Here is a 22,622-nt window from a genome sequence, read left to right as displayed (position 1 = left end):
TATACGTACGCATATATACATGTATGTGTGTGTGTTTTGCATGGCTTTACTGGTTATAAGAGATCTGGTTCATACTTGCCCCAAAATCAAGGGACTACTTTTCAAAGTACCATGACCAAATTAAGATGTCATGGTTTGGATATGGGTCATGATGTCAAATCCTACGGTACAGCAAAAAAGCCAACAGTCTTCCAATCAAAAGACCAGAGCTGAGACATATCCTTTAGCAAAATCGGACTACTCATCATTCACCAAACCATCTCACTTCCCCACCTATCTTTCCTGTTACTAACTGCACTTGGTACAAACATCACTCCCATCCCACCAATCACTTTTGTTGTTCTTTAGTCGTTTTTTGTCAGGTCTGACTTTTCATGACCCCATCTGAGGTTTTCTTGGCAAAGATATCGGAATGGTTTATCATTTCCTTCTCCAGATCATTTTATAGATAAGGAAACAGAGGCAACAAGGTTAAGTGACTTGTCCAGGGTCACAAGCTAATAAGTATCTGAGGCCAGATTTTAAGTCAGGTCTTCCTGACGCAAGGCTTACACCACATAGCTGCCCAGCCTACCAGCTGCTACCTGCCAAAATTCTATGAAGCTGTCAGGCCCACCTCAAAGGCTCCATAAGTCTTTCTTGATCACCTGAACCAAAAGGGATTCTCCCCTGTATGCGTACAGAACTTCGTACCTCTCTTCTACACTTTACCTAATTTAGTTGCTATTAACTTATTTGTGTATATAGTCTGGTTTCTTCCAATAGAATGTCATACTTGATTGTAGAAGGGGTTATTTTAGGGAGTTGTTTTTTTGGGTGTGTTTTCTTTAAGAAGATAAGAGTTTAGAGCTTCATAAGAGTTCTTTTGCCATAATGATGATCTATAAAATGAAAACCTTTTCTTATTAATTTCTACCTCCCCAGAATCAAGTAGAGTGATCTGCACAAACAAATGTTTCCCTGAATTGAACTCAATTAAATTTCCAGATGTGGCCCAGGAGAGATAAAGCATCTTCTGCCACCATAAAAGTAAAATGTAAACCTATCCCAGACAGGCAATCCACAATCTGAAAATCATGGCCACTGATGTTTGGGGCACTGATCTTATGATCTTCTCAGAAGCTGAGCACATCTCAAAAGGATCCAACCGGTGAAGCTTCACTGGAGATTGGGGCAGAAAACTAACTGAACCTTAATTGGAAACCTAAGGCATTTTGTAAGCGCCTGGGTTGCTTCTGGCGAAATTTCATATCCCGGCTCTTTATCCAACGCCTCTGCTTTTAGGGTGGTATATGGATTTCAGGAAAGATGGTGGAGATTAATCTTGGTACTGTGATGGTAAAAGTCTGACCATGTCTCATCTCCTCAAGGAAGAAAATCAGATTATTAAGGAAGAAACATCAAACATCTTGTGCGTCATCAATTTCTGGCAAACTGTATTTCTACTAGGCCTGACATACTTTTACCCTGCTCTGCCATATTTAATGTTTCAACTTAACACAAATTTTAATAATTTGGGGGGGGGAGTGAGAGTAGAGGGGATATCTGGGTAGTAATTATCTATAAAACTTCCTAAATATTATAACCAGGGTGAGTTTCCCAAATTTAGGACCATGGTGATAGCAATGTGCTCCAAATTAATTGATTTGAATATAGAACTGTCTTCACCAAGAATCTCGAGAAACAACCAATTTCTGGCCCCAAGAGTCAGGTAGAGAATCATACTTTCAAAGCAGACTTCAATAGAGCACTAGATTTTGTTTCAGGAAGACCTGAGTTTGAATCCTGCCTCAGACAATTACTAGCTGTGTGATCCTGGGTAAGTCTGTGCCTCAGTTTCCTCATGTATAAAATGAGGAGATTGGAGCTAACAGCCTTTAAAGTCCTTTTTAGCTCTCAATATCATGACTTATCTTATGAATCTCATTTAAGGGGTGCCTATTACAGGATGTTAATTCTTGAGTAGGTCTCACTTAACCTTTTGAGCCTCATTACCGTCCTCTGTAAAATGAGAATAATTCTTAGACTACATACTTCACAAGGATTATGGAGTTGGGAACACAAAGACCTGGGTTCAAATCACCTCTAACTATTGGCTGTGTGACCACTGGCAAGTCACATAACCTTCTTAAGTCTATTTTCTCAATAGTAAAATGAGGTTTAATAAATAACCTGTAGTGCCTACCTCAGGGGGACCAGTGAGATAAATTATCTCAAATGAGATAAATTATGTATGGCATTTCTGTAACATTTAAAGCATTATATAAATATCAAATATTAAGTTGTAATACACTCCTCTGGGAAGCTGCAACGGATAAGAATGCATGAATTATGTCTTTGGGGCTCGGGACTGGGGTGAATATCAGGTCCCCAAAGTGATATTTCTCCCAAATTGCTTATTTTAACACAATAATCTGAACCTCGGACTTCTTCACTTTCCTGGAACCCGAGGCATACAAATAATGCATTGAGATTGTCACTTAAAATCCCTCGTACTAAATCAAGTATATGATGCAAAATGGAAATTTTTCAAAAGCTTACATCTCCTAAAATATTGACTTTAAATAAGCGACAAGTACAGTCCACTTTGTTTAAATATCCCAAGACTTTTCTAGTTAGCAGACCATTCAAGTGTATAGAAGATGAAATAAATGGGTGGAATTATTAATGTCTCTTTGTTTTCCACGTGGCCACTTTGTACAAGTCAAAGACATGTGCCAACAATAGCAGAGACGGTGCCAGTCCTGTTGCTAATATGACTGCCAATTAGCTCTGACATGGCAGCTTGGCAGGTTACCTAATACCCTGCATTTTAAAACCTCAGGGGGTTAGAACTTGGACATTTCTATGACATTTTATACTAATCAATCAACTTTTCCTTTTTTATGCAAAAAAGTCCATTTAATAGGCACTGCAGATATACTGTATACACACCATATCTTAATGCCACCTTGATGGTCAGATGTGTCTTGAAACATAATTAAGCTTGGTTTACTGAGAATCATACTTTCAAAGCAGACTTCAAAATGTTTGTTCTCTACTTTTTTTTTCCCTTCCAAAAGGGAAATCTATCTCAAATGTTAAGACAGAACTCAACTCCCCACGACCTTTTGCATTATTATTGTATATTTAGAAATATTACAAGGGGACACTTCTCATGGGATGTGAACTTTAGATCTGCCAAAGCAGAAGACTTGGTCCAAATCTGTTACAAGTGGAACCAGGACTGATTCAAGTTAGTTCTATTCTGTGTAAAGACACACCAGGGCAGGACAATGGAAACTTTTCAGGGCATTTCTAGAAACCCTTGGCAATTGGGAATTCATATGGGATAAGGAAGAGAAGAACTGGACCAAAAGGGGAAGGGGGAGAGAGAGAAGCCAACTTGAGAATTATAAGCATTGACCACATCTCTAAAAATAGGCACAGAAATGAAGTACAGGGGGATAAACACTTCCCCTTTACTCCTCCCATTCCATTCACTATTTTTTCCTCCTGACTCCTTGAACCATATATCCCTACCTACAGGTCAGCCTCGAAACAAATTTTCAGTTCTCACAAATTGATTAACTAGAAAAGTTTTCACCAGCTTTTTAAATCAGAAAGAAAAGAAGGGTGTTGCTGCCTGGCCACTAATAGGTAACTTTGCATCCAAATTTCCTGGCCCAAGCTCTGGATTATTGAATAAATGGCATATTGCATTATTCAAAAATCTTAGGCTCTGCCCTCAGGAAATCCAGTATGTCATAGAGAAAGAGAAGGCCTTAGATCTCATCTAGGCCAATTCACTCATTTTGCAGATGAAGATAATAAAAGCTCCAGAAGTAAAGGGAATTGCCCAAGGTCATACAAGTAGTAAAGAGCAGAGCTGGAATTTTAATGCCTGTCCTCCAATTTCAAATTCAGGGCATTGTTTTCAATTTATATTCCTCTTCTTCCCCACCTTAATGATAGACTGATACGTCCTATTTTCCATAGTGAGCAATGATTCTACTTGCTCCCAATGTCTTTTACTTTAGGCCAATGCTAATGAGTAAAGATTGAGGATCATTTTCCCTATCCTTTTTTCCAGCTTTGGTATGATGTTTTCTATTTCTATTTGAGGTTTGGTCAAGGATGATATAGCAGAAAGCTCACTGTGCTAGAATTCTAGGGGCCTGGGTTCAAGTCCCAGCATAATCACAAAGCTGAGGTAAATTTATGCAAAGCACCTAAACTTTTATACATCATAGCTCCCTCATCAATAATAAAGAAGTGACACTTGCCTCCTATACCTCACAGCATGGCTCAATGAGCCAATGAAATGTGAAAATGTATTTAAAAGAAGAGGTGCTATTCAACACACACACACAAAATTTCTCTCTCTCTCTCTCTCTCTCTCTCTCCTCTCCCTCTCTGACTTCTGCTCAGAAAATGTAGAAGTCAATTTATCAGCTAAATCACTGGCTCTACAACAGTATTAATTTCACTGAACACAGTAAGGGGACGGTGCTATCTGCCCTGTCCCAGACCTGTAGGACACACACAGTAGCTGTAAGTCTAAAAAAGATAAGGTATGTAGAAGAAACACTTAATTGGCTCTCAGGGAGCAAAACACTCTGTAAATCCAAGGAATAATTACCACTCAATCTGGTATATCATGGGAGAGGGAGAAGTGGTTTGGAAGGGTTTTTTCTCACTGTCTCCAGCCCCTCACTTCTACTTTGTCTCTCTGCTGAGAAGCTAAATGGCAATCCCGAAGATAAACACCACACTTTAATTGTTACTTTTCTCTCTATTGATGAAGTTGAGTTTTTGTCACTAATATAGGGGAAGGAAAGGCACTGTTTCTTGGGAATAGAGTTCGTGTGTTTCTTGATGTTGCCAGGGCAACCCAGCAGTGGTAACACAAATTCCTTCTTTGAAAAGAGGGGTATTTATGTGTTGGTGCTGAAATATTGGTTCTCAGTGCAGCCAAACCATCCATATCACTGAAGGGTGCAAAATGCAGGCTTTGTGAATTTCCTGGCATGCAGCATTTCCTTAAGGCAACAAAAAGTAGAATGATAAATCTTAAGCATAGGCCGATAACTGACTTGTTCAATGCCCATTTGGGGGAGAACTCTGCAAACAGCTCTCAGAGGGCATGTCTTCTCTTCAACAAAGGATCTAACAATTTAATTATGATGTTCAAGAAATATGAACAATGTCACATATCTAGGGGTGAAAAGTAATTGTACTGATCACCTAGATTAATCACCTCATTTTAGATAAGGTCACAAAGAGACAAAATAATTCCACCAAGGCCAGAGAGATAATAAGCAGCAGAAGCAAGACTGGAACCCAGATCCTTTGATTCTATACCCAGAATTCTTTTCCATTATGAATGAATGCATGAATGAAGCATTTATTAAGAACTACATGCAAAATGCTATAATAAAGTACCAAATCTATGATATAGTACCACATATATGGCATATTGTGCAATGGTCAGCACACTCACCAAAACAAACGAAAACAAGCAAACACGCCTGGCTTCTCTTTGTCCAGAGCATTCACTTAAGCTTAGTGGATGAGACACTAGACTTGGAGGCCAGAAGACCTGGGTTCAAATCCTGTCTCAGATACAATACTAGTTGTATGACTTTGGGTAAGACATCTAGACTCTCTGTGACTCATTTCATCTATAAAATCAGGGCTGGCCCCGATGACCTCGAAGGTCTCTTCCAGCTCTAAATCTAAGATCCTATGAACCTTCAGGAATACCATATTGTTGCTGGTGTTGTCAAGTCACTGGGGTTTTCTTGGAAGAGACACTGGAGGGATTTGCCATTTCCTTCTCCAGTTCATTTTGCAGATGAGGAAACTGAGGTAAACAGAATTAAGTGACTTGCCCAAGGTTACACAGCTAGTGTCTGAGGCTGGACTTGAACTCAGGTCTTCCTGACTCTAGGCCCAACACTCTGTCCACTGTACCACCTAGCTGCCCTAGGAACACTGTATGCTCAATCCCTTTAGGATGACAGGTTATACAATTTTCTGGCCACTTGTGATTTATGTGCCATTAATAGGGATATCACAATGACATTTTTAAAAATACTGAACTGAATGAGAAAAAGCAGAAAAGTAGATAAGAAGTAGACAAGAAGTCAAGTGTGAACCAAAGAGAAAGAGCGATATTACACTAGATTTGGAATTGGGTGGAATGAGCTCCAGTCCCAGCTTCATTACTTGCTAGTCATGGCCAAATAACTGACCCTTCTACATGATGCTTTCAGGTTGGCAAGGCCCTTGACGCTTTATATACATTATCTCATTTGATTCTTAAAACAACCCAGTGAGGTAAGTACTAAAGTTATTATCATTTCCATTTTACAGGTGAGAAAATGGAGCTTCAAAAAGTCACATCTTGCTCATGATCCCAGCACTGAGAAGCGTCTAACGTGAAGCCAAAATATAAACTCAGGTATCTCCTGACACCACCTCCTTCCTGTTATACTTCACTGCCCCGGAGACAACACTGTAAGATGCCGGCCCTACAACTTAAAACAAATGCATCCATCCACACATTTGTGGACGTGTAGCATAACCTCACAGGATATTCTCCATTGACCAGTGTGTCTCTTCTACACTCTCCTCTCACAGCTCACTTCTGCAATGATGGGCTTATCACATCTTTTTACCTGTAGGTTTGCACAAGGTGGCAAAACATGGGATGAGATTTCATTCTCTGACCCTGAGCCCAGAGACTTGTTGCTCCTGATTCTGAAGGTTGTTGTGGTCGTGGCTGTGGTGGTCTGTCCGGGGAGGACCGGCTGCCACACGTTCACATCAGAGCCATTGCCAAAGGCTTGGATTGCATTTTCTGTAGGGAAACAGAGAGAATCCAGTTTCAAAGTCAAGGTCATATAGTATTACAAGTAGCACAAGTGGCCCAAATAAAGAAAGTGTTCTCAGTTCATCAAGTGACTTCTTTCGATGAAATTATTCTTTCTGAAATATGTATCTGTCAAGTACTTTGGAAATATGGTCATAGGAGCATGAACTCTGTTATGGCTTGTGACCTTTCATGTCTTCCATGCATAACCTTGAGAGAAAGTCAGACCTTTAAGGCAAAAACAAATTAATATTTTCAAGTCCCAAATGGCCTTAACTGAAAGATTCAGATACTTCAATGACATGAAGGCACCAATTTTGACAAGACCATATTAATTTATTCACTTAAAGCAACTCATTTTGTTAAAACAACAACTGACTCAAACTTCATAAATATGTGATGGTTAAAGGAAGGTGATCTTTTATTCTTTTTCTCCTAGTCTTCCAAACAAAATCTGCATAATTAAGTAACAGCAGAGCTGCTTAAGCCAAAAGTTTACAATGTAAAATTTTAAAAGCTTATTATAATTTTCCTGGGATTAAACTGTGTTTTTCTTTTTTTAATGGCAAAGAGGCTATTGGTTGTGCGTTGTTCCCCTTAGTCCCCAGCCCCCAAATGAATAGAAAAACAGTTTTTAATCAGGTCTTCAGGGAATTGGCATGGACTTAGGAATTTCTTATTCCACATTCATTGTATAAGAAATCAGACATTTTCATTTGGGACCTGAATGCACAAACTGTTAATATAGCATTCTTAGCTGGCATTTTTCTATATACAAGATGGAATAATTTAAGTCTAATCTTCCTCTTGGAGTGACATTTTGTTCTACAGTTGTTATCCTTTAAGTTCCACTAAATTGGGACCTTGTTTTTAAAATTTTTTTATGTTTCTCATGTTAGAAGGCACTGCTGCAAATCATTATAAATGTTTTTATGCCCTTGCAATCTCTACACAGCTGAACAGGTGAAAAATGGGACTAGGGACAGCAGGACAAAGACAAACAATTATCCTAACTGAATGCAAAAACAAGGGTTCTTTGCTCTTTTAGACAGGTGGTCAACAAGACAGCCATGTTCAGTTATTAACAACAAATAATAACAACAACAAGAGCATCAACAACAATATTATTTAACATAGTTTACAAGGCACTATGCAAATATTCTCTTATTGTATCTTTACAACAGCAGCTAGGTGGCATCAGGCCAGGAATCAGGAAGACCTGAGGTCAGAGCTAACCTTAGACACTAGCTGTGTTACCCTGGGCAAGTCACTTAACCTTGCTTGCCTCAGTTTCCTCATTTGTAAAATGAGCTGAAGAAGAAAATGGCAAACCACTCCAGTTTCTGTGCCAATAAAACCCAAAATGGGGTCATGAAGGGTTGCACATGACTGAAAACAACTAAATAGCAACAACATCTTCACAACAATTCTGGCAGGTAGATACTATTATCACCTCCCATTTAATAAATGAAGTAGACAGAGGTTAAGTAACTCGCCTGGAGTCTTGCTCACCATATAGAAAAGCACCAACTTGCATATCAATCCTGAAATTAGAATCTTAAACTCATCTTCAAATGAGATTATGATATTATCTTAATTAAAGATAATTAAATTAAATTAAAATTCAAGAGCTTTCTTAAACTCTGCACTACCAAAGCTACATTTCCTGTAATATCCTCTTTTTCTCCTTATATTTAATGTGAATTAGACTTGTGAATGACCTCTTCCTTCTTTCTAAATTTTAATTAAGAATTGTTCCTAAACCTTTATAGGCCTTGGTATTTTCATCTGTATTTAAAAAAAAAAATTGACCTAGATGACATCTAAATTCCTTTCAAGCTCTACCTCTATGACCCAACTATAGGCTGAATTCTTGGTGCTGCTGTAATGATATCCAAGGCACTCTAGTAAAAGCCACATCTTAACAAAAATTTTAGAGTACTGAGCTGACCCATCATTTTATTATTATTATTATTATTATTTTTAGAGGCAATAGGGGTTAAGTGACTTGCCCAGTGTTACACAGCTACTAAGTGTCTGAGGCCAAATTTGAACTCAGGTCCTCCTGACTCAAGAGCCGGTACTCTATCCACTGTGCCACCTAGCTGCCCTGCTGACCCCTTGTCTTAAAGATTTTGGTTTTAAAAGGGGTATTCATCAATCTTGAACAAGAGGGGGAGGGAATCTTGGAGATAATAGAATCCAACCTCCTCATTTTAGAAATGAAGAAAACTGAGGTCCAAAGAGGTTAAGAGAATTACCTAAGTCACAAAGGTAGTAAACACAGGATCTCAGATTTGAGTTCAGGATCTTCCTAACCACCACAATGATCCCTATGAATCACATCCCAAGTCCATTTTAGTTGTCTGGGATGGTACTTCCCTAAGTGCCAACATCTCTTTGAGCTATAAAGCCCTTTTTTCCACTAACTAGATTTAACAGTCAGGCTCTCAGGCCTTTTTACCGTCACTTGTGAATGAGGTATGAATGAACTACTGTGAATAATTTTAACAGGTTCTTGGCCTCTACAGCAGACCCAGCTTTTATTGGTATTGAAAAGTCATTAGAAACAATGACCCAAACTTTCCCCATTTCCCCTACCCAGAGACTACAATACTATTTACCAGAACCAACTTTTATGTATTTGTAAAGGAGAAGCTCCCCAGCCAGGATGAATATGATTTCTTTTCTCACACTGACCTTTACTGTCATTGTTTTATTTCCACTAAAGGTGGTGTTCTGCCAGAAGTGAGCATAGGACAGAAAAGAAGCAGGGACTATTATGCTTTGAAAAATCAAGACAAAGCAAAAATCCCAAGTCATAATCAATGTGCTTACACATTTCCTTGCTACAGATTTACATGAAGAATCCAGGAAGGGGTGGGGATGGCTCCGCATCTCAGACCTTAGGAATTAGTGGGTTTGGATTTCCATCCACTCAGGCCCCCAAAATGTAACATTAAATGAGTGGGTATAGTGCCTAGCACATTAGAGAGAACAATGTAGACATCTGGTCACTTTTTGTTGAATGAATAAAATGTCTAGGGCATAAGGAGATAAATTACTTGGATTAAGAGTTTTAGGAGTAAAGACTGGTTTCTACTTAATAACAGCACAAATTAAACAGTGCAATTTGCAAATAATTTTCCTCACAATTCTATATTGCGTAACAGTTTAATAGTGAAAAGGGTGCTGGATTTTAAGTCATGAGATCTGGACTCAAATCCTAATTGTTACCAGTTCTATGAATTCAGGCATGATAATTTGCCTTTTTGAGGCTTGCTTTCCTGGGGGCTGGATTAGATGAGCTCTAATTTTCTAACATTAATCCTCATTTTACACTTTAGGAAATTAAGAGTCAGATTTTCCTTACAGTTAACTAAGAAAATGCAACAGTGGGGCTTGAACCTAGGTCTTCTGAGCCTAGTGATCTTTCCACAGGAAATACTTGTATGCCCACTGTATAATGAGGAAGGAGGCTGGCATTTAAGGAATCTTACATACGAGGAGGGATTCCATCTTGATTTCTAGCATCTAATCACATCTTATTTTCTCCAGAATTCATACAGACACAGAGGGCAGCTTTAAAGACAAATGCCTGGGTCCAGCTCTTTAGACCTAAGGGATGAATAGAAAACTATCCTTATTATCATTTACGTTATTTGGAGCGTATATTGATACTGAAGCAGCCTCAATCTTTTCTAACACATGACTGGGAATGAGACAGTAAATCTTAGGTGATGACAGAAAGATGACTAACTTGGTACTCAGTCTGGGGTTGACTGGTTTCTGCTACTTAATAGCTGAGAACTGTTTACCTACCCAAATTAGAAATTAGAAAGAGGAAATGTGTACCATGTGAATATGGCTGAAGTAATACAAGTCGTCTGCACAGTGACCTTGCTCACTGCATTACTGTAAGCTCATTCTGGTAAAGAAATATTGATGACCCATTTCTGTAGTCAAAACCTGACCATCTGAAAAAGTTTTGTTGTTAACATTTTTTCTTCTTCCATCAAAATCCTTTGTGATTTATCCCCCATTTAATCTACCTGAGTTTCTCAGAGTTTCTCATCCTGTAAATTCCACTCAGGTTTTAAGGTCCCTTGTGTATCAATTCTCCTCTTTTCCTTCCTCTGCCCCCGACCCAAGACACATATTAATGGCTTCAGATATCTGGAACTGTCTGCCTTGGACTCTTAGATTCAGCGACTCAGCAACATGCAGTTGCATGGGTCCACGTTCTACAGCTCAAATGAGCTTCATATTATCCTATGTGGCCAAATATACAAATGAGATTGTTACCACACCAATGTTAAAGGCGGGAAAAAGAGAGAAAGTCACTGGGAAACAAACACAACCCAACTTCTTAGATGAACCATGAATTACTCACTGAGACACATGTTGTCCTTGAAGAAATTCAAAAATTTCAGGCATTCTTCTAAGTCATTACCACTGTTGTTACAGTCACACCATGGGGCCACACTGAGGCTGTTAGAATCTATATAGTTAGGTGTCATCACCGTGCCTGAAGAACAGACCAGAACATGTACAATGCTCAGTCACATTCAATAAAGACACGGACCTTTTGATCACATCAAAAGAAATATGTTGTTCATGCGGTCAATGGCCGGCTGGCTGATAGGTAGTTAGAATTATGGTAGTTGAACAGGAAATTATAGTAAACAGTGCATTTTTATAAAATTTTGTCTCAGAATAAGGTAATTTACACATTTGCCTTAAAAATTAAATCTGAATTCCATGAGCAGCTTGTTTCTCTTCATAAATATAATGGACTACTTGGAGCATAACAGAACTGGTTGAGAATGCATGCATGAGCTGAGAAGCAACTCCTTAGCTTTCTTAAAACACAAAAACAAAAGCAAAAAAAAAAAATCAACCTGCCCAAATAGATGGCTTTTCTTTTCCTTATTTCTTTTTTTCCCTCCTTCCTTCCTTCCCTCTTCCCTTCCTCCCTCAATCTTTCTCTGTCTCTCTCTAAGCCACAGAGGAATGAGGAAAGTACTAACATATATACATATACGTGTGTGTATGTGTATGTAAAATATGATATTTCTGAGAGCTTTGATTTTGTTCCCTCAAAAGCACTTGAGGATTATTAAATGACATTAGCAAATTTAGAAGGCAACCTAAATTTTTGCCTTTAAGATCCAAGCTCATGACACATTCAAGTGTATGGATGCTTTCTATTATAAAGTAGATGAAAGTAATTCTCTAAAACAGTGGCTCTGAGGCCCTGTTGACCCTAGAAGATCTTCCACATGGTCCCCTTAGCAGTCTTATCTCTGACAACATCTAAATGGGTATAAGTTAATAATTTATTTCTCTTATTTTTAAGATAGATTTTATTGACATCTTTTGTTTATATTATTCAAATCTTCCCCTGTACCCTCCCCTCCCAGAGAGCCACCTCTTATAATAAAGAATGTTTAAAAAACAAACAGGAAAAGAAAAAAAAATCAGCAAAAATTCTTCAATACATTTGAAAAAAAAACCTGACAGTATTTGGAATGATACACACCTGTGTAGTCCTCACCTCTGCAAAAGAATAAGGGGAGGGGGATATTTTGTCATACCTCTTCTTTGAAGCCAAGCTTGCTTTCTATTAATTATTTACTGTCATGAAAACTAGTTATTCTCTCATACGTGACTCATCTCAGACACCACCATTTTCTCAAATGATCTTGTTGAAGTTTTCTTTCTTTTCTTTTCCTTCTTTCCCTCCTTTCTTCCTTCCTCCCTCCCTCAATCTTTCTCTGTCTTTCTCTGAGCCAAAGAGGAATAAGGAAAGTACTCACAGCCTGGTGTGGTTATTCTGTTCCACCAAAGTGACCCACGCACATAAAAACTTTGAGAATCATTGCTACAAGGAATGTTTCTAGATATAGCTCTTCATTCCATGCCAGGGAATGTGGGCGTTAATGAGAGTTGTGGCCTCTAGCATGCATATACCGAGCTTCCCACTCCTGTTTACAGAAGTTCTCCATGGGTTTTAAAGGACTATGTACTCCAAACACAGAATGGGAAAATCTGTGAGTGAGGCAAGGAGTTATTTATTAGGCATCCAGGGGTGCATGACTTTATGCCAACTACTTCATATACATTTAAAAAGGCCATGGCCCCCTGCTCTGAAGGAGTTTATAATTAAACAACCTAAGAAATCAGGACTGAAGGAGAGGTACAAAGCATGCTGAATTTCACAGTGGTCATTGTTGTCATACACTCACTGTTACCTTGATTTTCAAGTGTTTAAGAATTAAAGAGATGGCAAGTCCCCAAGTCAGGGAATGGCCTCACAGAATTTATGACTCAGTCGCCATCATACAGCACAACACTTTGACAATACCATAGCGCTCATGAGGCGCCCAGTTCAAAGTGCTGTGAGGAGATTACGGTAAAAATTCTGAAAGGCACGGGGGGAGTGGTCCTACTTTTCCAATTTATGGAGGTCTCACTAGCTACAGTGGCTACTTTTGATTTCCAACAGCTTCCTGAATGCTAATTAGAATACAAATCCGAGTTTCTATCATTTAAAAATGCTGACATGTAAATAATACTAATAATTCCAATCACAGAATTTCAGAGTTTGAAAGGACCACCCTCCCAACTCCTCCAAGGTCATCAAGCCCAGTCTAATGAACAAGAATGCCTCCTATAGTATTTCTGACAACACCATTCAGTATCCACTTGAAGACCTCTAGTATGGGGAACACATTCCATATTCAGACCACTCCAGTTGCTTGGAATTTTGTCATTGTACATAGCAGAAATCTGTCTCTTGACATCTTCTATCCACTGCTCTAGTTGCAACCCCTGGGGTTAAGCAGAACACTATCAATCCTTCTTCCACAGGATGGCCCTTCAAATTCTGGAGTGCACAGCTATCATGTCCCCCTGCCCTGGGTCTTTGGGCTTCCAGGTGAAACATCTCCAAGATCCTTAAACTGATTTGGTCTCACAAGATCTCTGTTCTTAGGGTCTTTGATGTCTTCCTTTGGTGATATTCAAGCTTGCCAATTCTTAAAATTCTTACCCAATTCAGGGGTACATGAAGCGAAGAAAGATATTGCTAAAAACTAGATTAAAACTTAATATAGATATAATCCCTGGTATAAAGGATTATTAATTCATTTGCTGGGGAGAAGAAGTGAATGCAAATACAGAACATCTAAGAAGAATGCGCTAACTGGAAATGTCACTGAAAATGAAAATGCTCACATAAGACTTGCCTGACAAAACATTCTATATATCTTTTTAAGAAAAGTGACTGCAGAGTTGCAGTAATGAGTGTGCCTAAATACTGGGAATATTTCTGAGTTAGTTTCAATACTTTTTGGATCTCCTCAATGGCTTTTAGAGAGGATCTCCCTTCTGGCTGCAGTACTACCTTACCTTTGCTCTTGGTGGGCCATTTACCTGTTTAGAGATTTGTGCAGCCTCCACACTGACACCTGTTAGAAACATATGTGGTGACAGAGCTATTATACTTCTGACAGCTGTGATTTCCCTGATCTCTGGATCCCTTTCACTATGTTTTAGAATATGCCAATCACAATAGAATGGAAACCCACACAGCCTCCTGACATATATTACACCTGTTCCTGCTACATGCAGCTTCCTCCCCTTCTACCTGCAGGCCTACATTTTACATCCAGGATTTCTACCCTCCTGGTTTCTTCCCAAACAGTTAAAGCCATTTTAATCTCACCTTCCACTAAATATTTATAAGAATGCTTGGGTTTGGAAGGGAAGGAGACAATTTTCTAGGATGCTTACGTCCACCATGATAAGCATGAACACTGAGGGTTGAGTTAGCCGGATAAATTCATTGATGGATACCAACACTAAGGATTATTCTTTCCAAAGAGTGATTTGTGGGAAGTGACATTTTCCAAGATCAAATGACACCCAATTTTGCCATTCTAGCAAGACTCTCAATTAACTTTGACTTGATTCTCCATCCAAAACCTCAATTCTCTGTCTTCTGTTGCTCTACCCTGTGAATTTTCCAACAACTCGGCTTTCTCAATAGCATGCTCCTTCTCAGGTCCTCCCTTGCCCTTTTGCTGCCCTTAATGATCCTCACTTTCAGTCTTTGTCCCTTTCCATCTATTATCTTTTTCTTTACAGAGTATTCCTAAAGGGCTGATAAGTCAAAACACAGCACAGAATGTTTGAACAATTTTACAGATAGTCAGGTAGTTAGAGTTTGTGGGCATTTGTAAACCAGACAACATTTCTTTCTCCCTGCTCCCCCCAATCCCCTTCAGATCTTACCAATAAGCCCAGAGTAGGCAAGAAGGCAGTCAGCATAGTTTTCCTTTAGACAGCTGCTAACAGACCGTGATTCAGGCTGGCAGTTTGTGAAAAAATCCGCAAGGCGAGATCTGCAATGTGGTAAAAAGGGGTGGGGTTGGGGGGGGAAATGTGAGTTTAAAAAAAATCCTAAGCTTCTAGGCAGATAACTTTAGCATCATTTTCTCTGTCAATATCCCTTTTTATATAAACATATAACATGTGAAACATTAAACCATTAACACCCTCCAAACAACAACCCACAACCACTAAAAGCCTTCCCTCTGTCTCTATCTCTGCTCGCTTACAGTGGTGCCCCTAAGCCTATAACAAGAGAGATCTTGGTGCTTTGAAGTTTCTGTTCAATATTTATTTCCTGACATTGCTTATTTACATCTTTCAAGAAATATGATCTCTTCACACACTTAAGGCAGACACTGGAAAAATATTTACTTACCACAGAAACATGTCTCCCTGGCACCTTAAAGATGATCTTAGAGCCCACAGCCCATCTGCTTCTGTAATTCCTACCAGTTACAAAAGGACCTGAATCTGCCTTGCAAATAGCCCCTCGCCTGCTAGCCTAAGAGAATGGCAATTTATTTCAAACAAGTAACACAAAATACTGTTGCATCTTAGGAGCTTAGGAGAAGCCATGATTAGAGGAAAACGCTGCAACCCACAGTCAATAATAGCTAACATTTATATAGCACTTACTATAAGCAAGGCACTGCTAAGCTCTTTTATAATTATTATCTTAATTGATTCTTACAATAATTCTGGGAGGTAGGTGCTAGTATTATCCTGACTCCTGGCTTAAGAGTTCTAACCACTGTGCCACCTAGCTGCCTCCTCTTTATGGGTGGATTAGGAAGGTTAGGATCATCTATCGCCAGGGGCCGCCGTTTGGTACCATCTACCAAACTCTGAAGAGAAGCATATGGCCAAGCAGCCTTATTTAGACACTTGTGCCCAAGTGGCCTGCAGCTTACCTGTGAGTGTCCTGTAGAAGACTCCTAATATATTTCCTTTAGTAGTGCTAACTTTGCATATAAAATGAGACAATAAAACCTGTAATATGGACAAGTTACAGGAGAAGGTATGGTCATGTACCTTTCTTAAGAGTGAACAGCGTGTGGATGTGTATTTCAAGTATGAATGCAAGAGTACAAATGAGATACAATAATGATGACTGACATTTATAAAGCACCTTGAGGGTTTGCAAACCACCTGTGCACACAAGAGGCTCATCTAAACCTCACAACCACCTTGTGAGACCATACTGGATTTTAAGAGAATTTGAACTACTTACTAGACACCACGGAATGTTTTCTGGGCAACTGATACCTTTGGATCACCATTTGTTAGGCAACTCTCAATGCTGCTTTTCCTTTCTTCCACAGTAGCCTAAGGGAATAACGTCGTTGTTGTTTTTTTCTTTTCTCCACTAAAAGGTCAGGAATAGACAGAAGGGCCCCCACAGGAGCTCTGGTGGGAGTAAGACGGTCTTCTGGGGCCCTAGGGGAAAGGCTGAATAGCACCGGGGCTGCCCAAGCTCTGAGCTAGAAGTCTCAGTCCCTTTTTAGCTTGTTTTTTTAAAGAGCCCAACCAAACCCAAAAAAGAAAACATTATGGCCACTTTAACAGAGAAGAAAATTTGTAATCATATAAACTGAAATTCACAGCCTATTAGAGTGCCACATGGTACACATGTGCAGTTAGTTATTTCCTTGAGCAAATGACTAAAAACTATGTGATTCCCTTCTATTCCTGCTATTTGCCATTTATCCTTTGTTTTTGCACTATCTATTTACACCCTATTTGTTAGTGTTTTCTCCTTAGACTCTAACATCCCTCTCCACCTCTGACCCAGATAAACCCTGTATTTGTTCAATTCTCTTTGTACAGTACTGAACACAGTGGGACATTGAGATGTACTTAATAATGCTTTGTGATAATGGCAGTGCTAGGAAGCTAAATGGCTTTGCAAAATTCCTGAACAGGAGCCATCCAAGTCAGTAATAGCCAGATGAGGTTTAGCCCATGTGCATTTTGAGCTCCCTGAGAGGCTTTGCTTTCTTGATGTGTCTGTCCTTCCTTCCTTCCTTTTTTTCTCCTTTCTTTCTTTTTTTCTTGGGAGTGGGGTTCCACTGTAATTGAACACACTAGAGGACATAAAACTTAGCCACTTAATGGACAGCCTATTTAAAGTATTTATTTTTCATGGGAAATCCCTAAAGAAGGTTCATGCTTACTCAACTGGTTCCAATCGTATCCAGCTTGATTTTTGTGTTAATTTCTGGAGAATTTCTGTGGTCATGAAAGTTAATGATCTGGTTGTATTGTACATCTAACTTTGCAGAGGCCAAATATAGTTCAGGCAGCTGGGGGTTCAAGTTGCATTGTACAACCTGGCCCCAAAGTATCTTTTCTGCCCCGGCAGCTCCAATCTCCCTTTCTTACCTCTAGAGACAGAAAGGTCACTCTCTGTTTCCATGATAGCTTGGTTTCGCCTACTCTCTTGAGCAGACTATTAAACTGTACCTAATGGGGAAAGAGTTTACTGTCCTTCAGCATCTGAGCTAATGCCACCAGACCCATTTTGCTTAACAACTTCAGGACTGACTCCCAATTGGTCTCTGGAATGAAAGGCTAATTAAGTCAGAGTCTGTGACAGCTAGTACAATTCCTTCTCTCATTTGGGAGATGAAACTGAATATTCTGTGCAGAGCACAACTCGGGAGACCCTGCTCTCAATAAAGAAAATGAAGTAATGGCCCAAGAATGGTCAAAGGAACCATAAGCACATTGCAACATTTGGGAAAATCTTTTCAGATACTACTGATAAGGCATTGATGATACAGGGCTTCATGTTGCCAGAGCACTCTCATGCCTACCATCTTTCTCCATGAGATAGGGACAAGGGGAAGTCTGAATGGTACACTCCAAAGAAATCATCACTGCTGCTGACAATGACCATCAAGTGGTCAATGGAGAGATTCAGGAGCTCCTGAGAGGGCAGTTAAGGCCACTGGGGCAAGACTCTCTCTATATTCCCCTTTACCTTTGAGTCGGGTGGAATAGAGAAAATATTAGCTCAGACTGGTGAAAGGAATGCAGAGAGAAAAAAACAAACAAACAAAAATCACAACTCTGTATGTATCCTGTCCTGCTTTCCCGTTTTCTTTTGTGACTAAAGGGATATTCTTATACCTTTAGAATGCCCTAAAGCAACTCATTACCTTTACTGTCCACATAAGAGGCACCTGCTCTATCAACACTTTATACTTCACATATTTCTACTTGTATTATATATACTTATATATGAATGTGTTTATATATATATACATGCACATATATGTATATTAAAGAGAATGTGTATATATATATATAAACACAGATATAAATATGCGATGAACATGCATGTATGTATATACATGAAAGTCTTTTAAGGGTTGTGACTTCATATTTCTATTTGTATTATATATATATATATATGCATATATGGGTATGTTTGCATATATATGAGAATAAATATATATTTGTATATAAACACATATACTAAGTTCTTATAAAAGTAATGACTTCATATTATTTCTTTTTTTTTATGTTCCCTAGTAACTAAAATAGAACAATGTACAGAGAAGGCATCTGATGAATGTTTGTTGAATGAATGAATGTGCAGAATTCTCTACTCCTGACATATTCCCTCAATGAAAAGTAACTTAGCTTACCCTATCCCCTACTTTTTTAAAGCATGCTCCTATTCTCTTCTTCGGCAATAGCTATAATACACTAAGCTGAGAGAATCCACTCAAAGTTTTAAAAATTGAATTTCAGTACAATGGAAACAGCACTGTATCTGTAATCAGGAGACCAGGGTTCAAATCTTGACTCAATCATTTATTGCTGGTGGTATGACTTTGGGCAATTATTTAATCTCTCTGAGTGTCTCAGTTTCTTTATCTGTTATTTCTAGATAGTAACATATTTACTTTAATAAGATTTTCCCGAGAAGAGATTTCTAAAATTCCATCCAGGCCCCTAAATGTATGATCCTGTGAATACAACTCTGTGTGTGTGTGTGTGTGTGGTGTGTGTGTGTGTGTGAGAGAGAGAGAGAGAGAGAGAGAGAGAGAGAGAGAGAGAGAGAGAGAGAGAGAGAGAGAGAAGGAGGTGTGGCATCACGATGAACCCTGAAGTGATGAATTTGATTTTTTTTCTCTGTGAAATTGGAAAGGAAATGAATAGGCACTAACACTGACATCTCCATTCCTGAAAGAAACTACTCCCACTCTTACCAAGAAGAAAAATACCAAGCAAATCCTACATTAGCCTGGGAAAATATGCTAAGGGTGGGGGGGGAAGTAGCTTCTCAGGAAAATCTTATTAAAATAAATATGTTGCTATCTGGAAATAGAAAAATGATTTTACTGACAAATTCTAGAAAAGTCTTCTCGAACAGCAGATGGTCTTTTGACAGTGGGGGGGGATCATTTTCCCACATGTTCTGTAACAGTGTTATGAAAATAATGTATGACTTAAACAGGTAAAAAAGACACCAGCAATTCCCAGCTTAGCTCATCCAAGATTATGATAATCCTTCAAATGTTTATCCAGGACAAATCACAGCTTGGAAACAAGCCTTACAGTTTAAGGGGGGGGGGGGGAGAAGCCCTACAATAGGAGATAGGAGATCTTGTTTCCAATCCAGTTCCTGAAACTAACAAGTATTCCCGGGTAAATCATTTAATGCTTAAATTTACCATTCTGCCAAAAAAATTAAAAAGAGAGATAGTACATAGGATATTTGAGTCCCTTGGAGGAAAGAAACGTGTGTGTGTGTGTGTGTGTGTGTGTGTGTGTGTGTGTGTGTATACATACACACACATGCATATACATATATATGTGTGTGTATGTATGTGTGTATGCATGCATATGTGCGTACATATACACATATTGTGTGTGTGTGTGTGTGTGTGTGTGTGTATTCATATTCTAAGTAATACTGGTATTCTTCATGGTCTTCTGGGCCTCCCAGTCTCCAGAAAATTCTTTGGCTCTAGGGAACAATACATCTTGGGGTGAGGAATGCAATTAAATTAACCCTTTAGTTGTACTTGACATGTATTTGTAAACTTCCAAGTTAATTTTAAAGGCTTAATTACAAAAACTTGACATTCAATTGCAAAAATATACTTCTCTAGGCCACTTTAGAACTCCCAAATAGTCCTGACTCTGCCACTAAGTAGTTATGTGACCTTGGACATATCATTTTTCTTCTTGACCCTCAGTTTCCTTTTCTGTAAAAATAAGGAGGTTGGACTAGATGCCCTATGAAGATTCTTTTCTAGTTCTAAAGGTTTAATTACAAATAACTAATATTATGGTGTGATGATGACACTGGATTCTCAAAGGCTGCAACAATAGAATTCGACCTTTGGTAGGTCCAACTAAACTGGCTGCAAGTTCTCCACCCTTGGACTAGACGTTTGATTGCTTTCACCCTTTGCAAGGAAATTCCCTTGACCAAGGAATGTTGGCACCTCTGAACCCCATAGTCTTGTACTCTAGAGTACCTTGAGGTTAAGGGATGTGTGAAGGTCATACCGTTATATCAGAAGTGGCACTGGAACTCAGGTCTTCCTGTCTTTGGGGCAGCTTAGGTGGCCCAGAGCACGGGGCTTAGAATTAGGAAAATCTGAGCTCAAATCCAGTTTCTGCTATAGTTATCCCTTCCACATTCTGATTTTCCCCACTGTGGTTTTCACATAATGTGGGTCAGCAGCATAAGAAATTAAATGGGAATTTTGGGGGAGTTTTGAGGAAGCCACAGATGATACTTGAAAGTCAGCAGATGACACAAAAAAGTGTAGAAACTCAGAAATTATATGTATAGTATTTTATTATATCAACCCAAATTTTGCAGTAAAGTACTATAAACACCCCATAAAAGAAAAAGAAAAAAAAATCAGACTTTTTTTCTGGTACAGAGGAAGGGCCAAAAAATTTTGTGCAAATTTTCTAAATCGCTGGGGGTGGGGAAGTTGGGGGAAGGTACTCCTAACTCCTGCAATGTGGAAAGGATAACTGTACTTACCAGCTGTACGACCCTGGGCAAATCACTTAACTTTGTTTGCCTCTATTTCCTCATCTATAAAATGAGGTGGAATAAGAAATGACAAACCACTCCAGTATCTTTGCCAAGAAAACCCCAAATGGGCTCGCAAAGAGTCACATACAACTGAACAGCAACAGCTTCCTCTCTTTGAGACCAATTCTCTATCCACTATGCCAACAACACCATGCTACTTCTCAGTGGCAGAAAGCAATTTTTATTCCAATGTATTCTAACAGAGTCTCTAAAGTCTGGTAACTGAAGTAATCTAGAGAGAAGCTGATAATTGGGGGATTTTGTTTTAAGTCATCAATTGCACAATTGCTCTCCTGCTGTTACTATTCAACAAGATTATTTTTAAAGCTTTTCTTCTAATAACAATGGTAATAGGCTTTGTCTGTGAAATGAGAACTTTTTAATAAAATGAGGAAGAATTAATAATAATAGCTCACATTTATAAGGCACTTTAAGGTTTATAGAAAGCTCTCCCTACAGTCTTCCTCTGAAGTAGGTACAGCAAAAGTATTATTATACCTACTTTACCAAAGAAACCGAGGTTTAGTGAGAATAAATAATTTGTCCAAGGTTAACAGTTAGCGCTACAGCCAGAATCTGAACAGGGCTCTCCGACTTCTGGCTCAATCTCCTTTTTGCTATGCCATCCTGCTAGTTTAAGTAATAGAGTGTGGAATGGAGAACTGACCTAAGTGATTCTAGAAATGAATTATTTAATTCACTTCATGGTGGCCTTCCTGATGACCAACAGCTTCCTATGTCGGACCTGCAAAGCAGTGGAGCTATTCACCAAAATTCATATGGGGGAAGAGACCAGCTACATCTTACAGAATCAGAAACTTAAGGTAGCCTTCTTCACCACAGTCTACTTGTCTCCATATCTCCCCTCACATTTCCAATGGAAAATACCTGAGTTCCTTTTGTTAAAACCCTTTTCCTTTGTTTCTTTCTTTGGTCAGTCAGTCTCTCTCTCTGTCTCCTTTCTCTTTCCCTCCCTTATTCTTCCTCTATCCCTTTCTCCCTTACTTTATCCTTCCTTATATCTTCTTTCCTTCCTTTTACTTCTTTCCTTTCTTTTTCCTTCCTCCTTTCCTCTTTTTTATTTATTTTTCTTCATTCCTTCCTACTTTTCTACCTTCCTTTTTCCCCTTTATTCTTCCCTCTCTTCCCTTTCTTTCTCCTTTTTCCCTTCCTCCTTTTCTCTCTTTCCTTCTTTCACTCTCTTCTTTCTCTTCCTTTCTTCCTTTTTCTCTTTCTCTTTCTTTCTTCTTTCTTAGATAAACCACACTCTACATATTGTGGAAACTTGAATCTTAG

The 22,622-nt window shown here is 38.9% G+C and overlaps 1 protein-coding gene across 4 annotated transcripts in view; it reads right to left on the bottom strand.

Moving 5' to 3' along the window:
- Positions 1-22,622, bottom strand: part of GFRA1 (GDNF family receptor alpha 1) — a 297,143-nt gene that overhangs the window by 41,882 nt on the left and 232,639 nt on the right. For all 4 annotated transcript variants that reach the window (XM_020988148.2, XM_020988145.2, XM_020988149.2 and 1 more), the window contains 3 exons: positions 15,155-15,264; positions 11,250-11,384; positions 6,663-6,844 (listed from right to left, as the gene is read on the bottom strand). In XM_020988148.2, coding sequence (XP_020843807.1) covers positions 6,663-6,844; positions 11,250-11,384; positions 15,155-15,264 — 427 coding nt within the window. The remainder of the gene's footprint in view (positions 1-6,662; positions 6,845-11,249; positions 11,385-15,154; positions 15,265-22,622) is intronic.

Source organism: Phascolarctos cinereus, unplaced genomic scaffold, assembly GCF_003287225.1.
Source record: "Phascolarctos cinereus isolate Bilbo 61053 unplaced genomic scaffold, phaCin_HiC Scaffold_3;HRSCAF=262, whole genome shotgun sequence".
In the NCBI taxonomy this organism is placed as follows: Eukaryota; Metazoa; Chordata; class Mammalia; order Diprotodontia; family Phascolarctidae; genus Phascolarctos; species Phascolarctos cinereus.
The sequence above is the reverse complement of the archived record's forward strand: the minus strand, read 5'-3'. Positions and strand labels throughout refer to the sequence as shown.